We start from the raw sequence: 10,000 nt of genomic DNA on the forward strand, positions 1-10,000 counted from the left end.
CCTCCCTCCCTCCCTCCTTCTCCTCCTCCTCCTCTTCTTTATGTTATTTTTAATGAACTCCTCTGTGCACTCCCCCCCCACTTTCCTCTTTTCACCGCGTCGGAAAGTTCTTCCCTGTTCTGCCTCTCTTCCTCCTTATTTTTTTTCACCGCTCCCTTTCTCTCTCCCGCTCCCTTTCCCTCGCTCCTTCATCCACTCCTCTCTCTCTCTCTCTCTCTCTCTCGCCCCCTCTCTCTCTCTCTCTCACCCCCTGCTCCTTCCCTCTCCTCTTCTTTCAATGTACATAACACTGTACTCTTAAGGAGGGAGCGTTTCCATGGCAACCAGATTGCTAGGCAACAGCCGTCTCCCTGCCTTTTTTGCTGTGCGCGGTGCAGCGGCGACAACAATCAACAAACCAACCAACCAGCAGAGCGAAGGGGCTGAAATGCTTGCACACTCATGCACCGTCCAGGAAGAAGACTGCCCACCAGGAGAGGCCATGGAGACCTTTCCACCGCCGGTAACGACTCCAGAGTCCGAAACTTTAAGACTCGATCCAATCATCACTTAGAAAGACTGTTGTAGACTTAGACCAGCGGTCAGCAACCCCCATGAGGCTCTTTAACCCATCCCCATTGGCTACCTGGTTAGACAGACAGACAGACAGACAGACAGACAGACAGACAGACAGATAGATAGATAGATAGATAGATAGATAGATAGATAGATAGATAGATAGATAGATAGATAGATAGATAGATAGATAGATAGATAGATAGATAGATAGATAGATAGATAGATAGATAGATAGATAGATAGATAGATAGATAGATAGATAGATAGATAGATAGATAGATACATAGATAGATAGATAGATAGATAGATAGATAGATAGATAGATAGATAGATAGATAGATAGATAGATAGATAGATAGAAAGATAGGTAGATAGATACAAAATAATACAATAAATAGTTAACTGTAGCCAATAAGAAATCTGCCAATATACACTAAACCTAGTGATAAACAACAGATATGACCTAAAAATAGAAATAAAACTAAATTGAAAAACACCTGAAAAATAATGGATGTGAAATGATATACAAGGTCCTGGACAGTAACTTGTGAAATAGACAGTGAACCAGAAAGATGAACTTAAGAAATGGTGATGTACAATAAACCTGACATGAAATATAACCCTTAGACAGTAAACAAAATGTTGGCAATGAGCCTATACACCAAAGGCAAAAATTTACAAAATAACTAAAATTATGTATGATTTTGTTTTTAATTACCATTATTTCATTTTGTTTCAATGTTTTACAATGGTAACAACCTGTAAACCAAATGAAGACCTTCATAAAACAGCCAAGTTGACTCGACCACTGTCCTTGGTCCTGAATGGATTTTAATTGATCCTAATAATGCAATGTTATGCCAATTCAGGTTTGTTTGTAATAAATAAAAAATCAAAAAAATATGATTTACAAACTGTTCCAAAATATCTAGGCGGAGATAATCTCTTTATTGTCCATTTTCCGATGCACTTTCATACAGTATATTGATTAAATAGCCAATAGGTTGATAGCATTGAGCTCATAAACCGCATGAAGGGCCTTGAATATTCTTTAAAATATTTTCTTAAAAAAAAACGTTTAGAAAATGGCAGACCCATGACTTAGATCGTTGGTTAGGGTCATGACAGCATCAAGATGGAAATAATTATATATTAATACCCCCTTTATTTAGTAGATGTTTGACATGCTTCTATGTGTTCTTCTATTTTGGTGGGTTGGTGTTTTTCATATCTGTCATGGAATTGATTCTCTACCAAAAGAAAGATGATGACGATGATGATGGTAATGTGATTTTTTGATGGGGCCGTGACTGGAAAACCATTTGAATTCCAACACAAAAGATACGAAAGTAGATGAACAAGTAACCGAAAATGTTGAAATATTCACACACATACATAAAGAATAAAGGTCGTTGCGCAGGTTATTCGTGCGGAACGGGGTATACGGAGAAGGGGAAGCTGTTTTCAGCCATCTTTTTACAGTGACGGCGTTTGGCGATCACCACCGTTTCAACAACCCCCTTGTCGCTCCCCCTCTCTCTCCACATCTGTGGAGGGAGGCCATTTTGAGAGAAAAACTAGAGGCAAGAATATCAACAACGGTGAGTGGGAACAAAGGGACACTGACCTTCAGAGAGCTCAATGCACGCACACACGGACGCACACACGGACACACACACACACACACACACACACACACACACACACACACACACACACACACACACACACACACACACACACACACACACACACACACACACACACACACACACACACAAAGTGATTGCCAGTACACTTCACTCAATGAATCACAAAAACACATTCACATACATCTGTGGAAAAACATAAACACACACACGCCACACACGCCAAGCACAGATGATATCCCTGCTGCTACACACCGTAGGACCGTCTGTCCATCCAGATAAACTCACCGCTGAATCCCAATTCTGATTTGGGAGACGGGAGAGGGAGGAGGAGGGGGGGGTGGGGTTAATGATAGTTTGTCGCTCTCTCTCTCTCTCTCTCTCTCTCTCTCTCTCTCTCTCTCTCTCTCTCTCTCTCTTTCTCTGTCCCCCTTCTCTCACTCTCTCTCTGCCCCCCCCTCTCTCTCCCTCTCTCCATCTCGCACTCGTTTTCATCTCTGCCCCAGGTGGACACTGCACAGCTCACCTCCAAAGTCAACACCCCTTATTAGAGCTCCCCCGCCAACCCAACCAGTGCAATCTACTCTTTTGTTTGGTGAAAGAAAGAAAGAAAGAAAGAAAGAAAGAAAGAAAGAAAGAAAAGACGGGGGTGTACAGGCGGAGGGGCTGGGGTGGGGTGGGGTGGTCTAGTGCAGTCATGAATTTTGATGTCGCTGCTCATTTCCAGTGAACAGCATAGGAAGAAATGGGCTGGGGTTGTGTGTGTGTGTGTGTGTGTGTGTGTGTGTGTGTGTGTGTGTGTGTGTGTGTGTATGTGTGTGTGTGTGTGCGCCAGGTTTTAGAGGTGGGGTCAGGTGTGTGTCTGTGGGTGGGGGTGCGAGGATCAAAGAAGTGAGTGGTTAGCGAGGACTCATGTTCCTGGTGCACTTCTATACCAAAATAATATGTCAATTCGGAGACTGGTCCTTAGAAGTATAGTAAAACCCACACACACACACACACACACACACACACACACACACACACACACACACACACACACACACACACACACACACACACACACACACACACACACAATAGCAAACAACGGCAAAGAATGAACAAATGAAGGAAGAGTAGGGCCCGAGCATGATAACGGGTGTGGGAGGGCAGGTAACGTAGGGGAATGAAGGTAGAGGTGTAGGATAACATACACAGACAGACAGGCCGGCAGGCAGACAGACAGAGAGACAGACAGAGAGACAGACAGACAGACAGAGAAAATCCCATTTATCAAGCTGACGGAAGAGGGTGTGTGGGGGTGGTGGTGGTGGTGGGGGATATGAAGTTGCAGAGGGATCCGTATAAATCAGAGAAGAGAGGAGAAGGAGGAGGATAAGGCAAGGAGGAGAGGAGAGGAACTCAAAGAGTGCACTCCTTCTATATGCAGTGGGTTTTCCAGCCCCTGACTGGTGTTTGCTGGGTGATGCGTCTAGACGGCCTTTGGAGCCAGAGTACGGCATCAATTATGCATGCAGAGTTGCCTCCATTTAAGGGAGCAATATTAATATTATTACATATGTGGCAATATACCAAGGGTTGGGGTGGGGTGGGGGTGGGTTCTGCATGACACTCAGCAGATTGGGAAAGCTGGAATGGCACAAACACACATGCAATTGCATAAACACACACATGCACACACACACACACACACACACACACACACACACACCAAATCATGCATGCATGCACAACCACACACAAGCGTGCAAAGGCACGTGCATGTGTGCATGTGGACACACAAACCACTAAAGCTAAGCTCCTCTTTTTCATTTGAGCAGAGAAGATTGCATTTTCTGAGTGAGAGAGAGAAAGTGGGGTTTGTGTGTGCGTGCGTGTGTGCGTGTGTGTGCGTGTGCGTGCGTGCGTGTGTGTGTGTGTGTGTGTGTGTGTGTGACTGCTGACTGGTTGGGGGTAGGAGGGGTAAAGGGGGATATTAAATGATTCAAATGCTGTCTCTTGCTTTCTCTCCCCTTCTTTCCTCCACTGGAGAGAGTTAAGACTGCAGAATGGCCACACATAAACACACAAACACATGCACACACACACACACAGACACACACACGGACAGGGGAACACTTCTCTCCTATACGGGCAAACTGAGAAACACACACGTGAGCATCTCTGGGCATTTTGTTGTGTTCACACACAGATAGTGTTTGTTATGTTCTAAGTTAGCTGCTGATTTTTGAACCACAGTGAAATAAGAGCAGAGGACGGCCGAGGCCTCTTAAGACCAGGCATCCTTTCTTTTGCCTCTTCATGCCCCAAAACCAGCGGCCATTTTACATTCAATTACTGACCCAGACTGCATTTCCCAGGGGATAAATCCATACAATCGACTTTTAGCCGAGCATTCGTAAACAGACGAAACAGACCAATAAAAAAATGGCATTAGAAACTACCGATAATAAAAAGCCAGGTTTATTCAATTTTCTTCTGAGTGGGCATGTGGAGAGTGGAGGGGATGGGAGGCCATTCACATCAACATCAAGTCAAAATAGTGTTGTAGTTTTGTACTGCTAAAGGTTTTGGTAGAAGCTCATGTTACGCGGATATCCATGTTACATGCTGGAGATCCAATCTGTTCAGGCTGCACCTGCCCGCTACTTGTGTTGACCGCTCCACCAACCTTCACGAAGACTTGGCTTCGCTGAAGATGGCTTTGATTGTTCAGTCAGTTTGACCACTGACGAGAAATTCACTAACATTACGTAAGTTGCTCTGGACTGTAACTGATGTGAAGGACGTCATGTGAAATAAAGGGGAATCCTTGGAGCTTTCTTGACAACCAACAACAGCCTCTAAGAGGACTCTAAAGCGAGTGCTCTTCAGGTGTCTGGACAGCCTCCTTCGACTTCCGGTTCATCAGGTTTTTGCACCGGGCTACTTCACGGTTTCAATATTCCAATCACACAATCTTCAGCTCCACAAGTTATTTCAAGTAATTCCACAATAACTACCTCATAACTAACTTTGCTGTCTTGGAAGACCCAAAGATATCGATCGCATTCATGTACAGCGACACATTGCACACATATGACGTACAGCGATATGTGTAATGCTTGATATACATGTCTAGAACTGCCACTTGGTCTATGCATGTCCTTGCACAATGGGTCCCTAGTTAGTCTTTCTCTGCAGCAGGGAGCGCAAGTAATTATAAGGCTAACCTGAGCTCAGGAATGGTACTTTTGCTTTTAAACTTCAATGAAAGTAAAAAAACAAACAAACAAAAAACTGGTGTTCTGACACCCAACCCGGCATTTGAGTTTTTCATTGTGCAACAAACAGTGAAAAGCTTGGCACTCGACTCCACCACAACTATACACACACCCCGACAGAACTGGGGGACACGGCTGAAGCCGTCCCTCTTACCCTTCGATCATAATTTCACTCAATCCTGATAACATCATGTTCTTGGGTTAAAGCCTGGAAGCAGATCTGACCCACAGGAGAAAGCTCAAATGCTGCATGTTGGTATAAATGAGGTCTGCAGGACAAAGGGGTTACGACCCGCGAGTGGAAGTATCCTACAAATGATTCCCCTGGAAAGCCATCGACAAAACTCCCTCGAGGAGAAAATGGTCAGTATTCTTTCATAGGGCATCTATCCATCTATTAATCCATCCATCGTCAAGACTGATTTGAGTTCCTGACGCGGTACTCCTAAGAGCCTATCTCATATCTCCACGGACATAAGGCAAGCCAACACCCGGAATTAGCCCTTGAATGGATGTATTGGGTTGTCATTCGCAGCTACAGGGTCCACACTTATCTTGCATGTATAACCATAGATGGAACATGGAACACCCAAGAACACGAGATAGGAAGTGAACCCAGGTCTCGGATATTTCAAGGACCGCACTGGACCACTGGGCCACACTTGGAAAAGCCATCATGACAAATAAAGATGTTGATTAAAAAAAGCAGGTTGTTGGGACGGTAGGTACACTCACGCTTGTGGTTGTTCTTGCGCTGGAAGGGCAGTGTGTGTCTCTCCGAGTCCTCCTCTCCTTCCTCGTCCGCGAGGTGTGTGTGAGTGTAGTGGTAACTCAGTCCCGGACGGTTCTTATAGCGTTTCCCGCAAACTGGAACGGCACACACACACAAACACATAGACACACACATGGCGCAGGGTTTCATCTGTGCTGTTGTTGAAATACATCAGCCGCCAACGTGAGCAAAGAGGTCGTGGAAAGCAGAAGAGAGACGCAACGGGGGAAGACGCTCACTGTCACAGACGTAAGGCTTGTCTCTGTCCTCTATGGCGCTGGGTTCCTGTCTCTTCCTCATGCCACCGACACCACAGGCCTGCACAGACAGACAGACAGACAGAGAGACAGACAGACACACACACACACACACACACATTGAAACACTTGTGAGGAACAAGAACACCGTCGTCAGAACTCTTGACGCATGTGTACATACATTATTTAAATTGTAAATTGCGCACTCTTTCCCAGTAGGTTCAAATGTACACTCACACTTCCACAAACTAACACGCGAGTTCACAAAGTTCTGCGATATAATCATCTACTCTCAGTGTAGAGCCTCACTTCCAGCAGGAGGGGGCTGATGACACCTAGCAGGGAAGCCAGAGCTCCAATTAGCAAACCTCCGTGTGTGTGTGTGTGTGTGTGTGTGTGTGTGTGTGTGTGTGTGTGTGTGTGTGTGTGTGTGTGTGTGTGTGTGTGTATGTGTGTGTGTGTGTGTATCTGCGGGTGTATGTGTATTCTCGCAATGAATACAACAATACATTGTTAGCACTTGATTGTGTTACCACATGATGCAAGGGAAGAGTGTGGAAGAGCTCTCTCACCTAATCAGAGCTGTCAAGGAACGTTTTGCCCATATTGGGAAATGTTCTCGCCGTGAAACTTTTGATCAACCATGTGACAAATGAACATGTTTTTTTTCTAGTTATTTGCTATCAACAAAGTAAGACCGGCTAGGGGACTAGTGTCTGTGCTTTGCCGGTGTAAACGAAACGACAGTCCTGGGTTTGCAAAGGTGGAGAGGGAATTAGAAGGGGGCGATTGATGCGGTAAATGTGCATATAAAAACCATGGAAATTAATTATTAAGTCAGAAAACACAAAGGTGACAAAGGTTCGTGTGTGTGTGTGTGTTGTGCTGTGCTGTGGAGGGTGGGGGTCCTCACCCGTCCTTTGGTACGGTTCTTCCTCTTGGGAACGTCCTCCTCCATCTCCTCCACCTCCAGCTCATGGGGACAATCCCCCACCAGCAACTTCTACGGGAGACATTAGGGAGGCAATTTTGTTATTTTTTACGTTATTTTTACAACGGTTGAATTATCTGGAATCAGGTATTGAGTTCATTTGAGTTAATTTCACCAGGTCAGACTCCGCACGCGTGAGCTCCGTGCAGCTGAATGACTCCGATCCCCGCCAGTGTCTTGGAGTGTCTGGGAAACCCGGCACGGCTGGGGAGTGCTCTGATATAACTACCGTTGCTATGCTGAGCCCTATATAATTTTTACAGCACCGTTACCGCCGCAATAAATGATTACGTTTATCACAAGCTTTTTGCGGCTGAACTTCCGACGTGGGGCAAAGTTTTCAGTGGGATTTCCCTCTGGTTGGGTCTGATACGCCGCGGTCACAGTCGACTTTTTCTTCCGACAGCTCCGGAGGGGAAAAATCAGCGACAGGGGACTTTTTTTTTGCTTACATTACATTACATTTAGCAGACGCTTTTATCCAAAGCGGCTTACAATTATTCAAACACCGATGGACGCAGCCATCAGGAGCAATTAGGGGTTAAGTGTCTTGCTCAAGGACACTACAGCATGCTAGCAGGAGGAGCCTGGGACCAAATCAGCAACCTTTAGATTACTTGACGACCAGCTCTACCTCCTGAGCTACCGTCCCCCACTTTCTTGCTACGCTTACAACCCGAGAGTGGGCATGTTGTTGTTGTGTTTGTCGTGTTTACACAAGGAGCAGCAGGAGCCTAATGCAAATGCGTGTTAAGCACAAGGCAACACCTTGATGTAAGGTGGCTACCTTGATGGTATCACAATTTAAGGATCAGAGGAGGAAGAAGGGGAAAAAAGTGATGGTGTGTGTCGGCAGTAGGGAAGAGAGAAGTAACGGGGGCCTCCACCCCCCACCCCCCGCCTCACCCCATATGGAGCTCCGAGCCGAAGGAGGGCCCGTCTGGCTGAGTGAGCCTCCAACCGGGCTCCGCCAGTCTGTGAACAGCCCCCTCGGATTAGAAGCCCTCCGGTCTGCCGTGGGGCTCCTGGCCCCTGGAGGTCAACTGTAAACGGCCTATAATTTGGGTGCTAATTGACTGATTGTCCACTTGGTGAGGGGTGATAAAGGGATGATAGGAGAGGGGCGGGAGGCGGGGTTGTGACTTGCTTGCCCTTCATGGGGAGGGATCAACATTTCTGCATTCGCCACAGCCACGCACGCTCTCAGGATGCAGAAATCACTGGAGTCTGGCATCGATGCGATGCCCACACACACACGCACGCACGCACGCACGCACGCACGCACGCACACACACACACACACACAAACATATAAACTCTGCCAGGAGGAAGTTAGCCAAAACCAACACGCCGACCACATATAGACAGACGAAATAGAGGAGACAACCGGGGACGAGGAGGGAGGTTGAAACACGCATCCCACCTGGCACTCGCTCATCGGCTCCTCCTCCTTGGTTTCCACCTTCTTGTCCAGGGTTTCCCCCGCCAGCAGGGACTCCAGCACGGGTCCGTCTGGAATGCCCCCCTCCTTCTTCAGAGACGCCTCATAGTCTGGAGGCCGGGAATCAACAGCAAACAACAACAACGCATCACCAGTGAAATGAACGTTACCAGTGTAACATTCAGAGGGACGGAGTGGGGAAGGTCAACTTTGGTTATTTGTGGACCTGTGAGGGCCTCCAATGGAAGAAATTGAAGAATTGTAGAGGTGTGTCTGAAAGTTATTTTTTTATAAGTGGGTCCTCTGAGCGAGACACAAAATCAGAAGTTCTATCCAGTACAACCAATTATTTTTACTGGATTTTATCATGTCTGTATATAGTGTGTGTGTGTATATATATATATATATATATACACATACACACTGGTTATTGTAAAGGGAGGAGGGTGGTAGCCAATATCCAGTGGTAGCGAATAGCCAAAACCCACATTCTGATGCTGTTAAACATATATTTTAGAATGAGATAGAAATGCATTTTTTTGGGAAAGCCCTAGCTGCTGTGTCGCCCCTTCCTGTTCCTCACCGATTTTGAACTCAATCGGTCCGAGCCGCGGGTCCTCCAGAATGTTTAGCCGTCTCTTCTTGCGCCAGCATCGAGCGGGGTACGTGTACAACTGACCTGGTGCGTGGCCTGAAAGAGCAATAACGAGACGGCGGCACAGACGTCCAGTTGGTTCAAGTGTAAATAAAATAGGAAAAAGAAAAAAAATAGTGATAACATTTTCAGACACCCTGGTTTGTGCACGTTTACTGCACAGAGTGTAGATCTAACGGAAAAAAACATAGCAGATTGACACCACACACACACACACACGCACACGCACACACACGAACGCACACACACACACACACACACACACACATACGCACACACGCACAAACGCACACACGCACACAGTCTCTGTGGAATTGTTACGGTGCCAGCAGCGTATCATTGCCTACAGGGGTGTCTGATTCACTGCCAAAACACACAGATATTACACACATACAGAGGAAAAGAGAGCGA

The 10,000-nt window shown here is 46.3% G+C and overlaps 1 protein-coding gene across 1 annotated transcript in view; it reads right to left on the reverse strand.

The window, feature by feature from the left end:
• dpf1 (double PHD fingers 1) overlaps positions 1-10,000 on the reverse strand; it is a gene marked incomplete at its 3' end in the record, with an annotated part of 40,891 nt that overhangs the window by 15,165 nt on the left and 15,726 nt on the right. Inside the window, exons 4-8 of the mRNA XM_080006324.1 lie at positions 9,518-9,625; positions 8,917-9,044; positions 7,416-7,505; positions 6,485-6,563; positions 6,209-6,340 (exon numbers count right to left, since the gene is read on the reverse strand). Of these exons, the coding sequence (XP_079862450.1) occupies positions 6,209-6,340; positions 6,485-6,563; positions 7,416-7,505; positions 8,917-9,044; positions 9,518-9,625 (537 nt within the window). The remainder of the gene's footprint in view (positions 1-6,208; positions 6,341-6,484; positions 6,564-7,415; positions 7,506-8,916; positions 9,045-9,517; positions 9,626-10,000) is intronic.

The sequence above is a fragment of the Zeus faber genome, assembly GCF_960531495.2.
Source record: "Zeus faber genome assembly, chromosome: 9".
Taxonomy (NCBI): domain Eukaryota; kingdom Metazoa; phylum Chordata; class Actinopteri; order Zeiformes; family Zeidae; genus Zeus; species Zeus faber.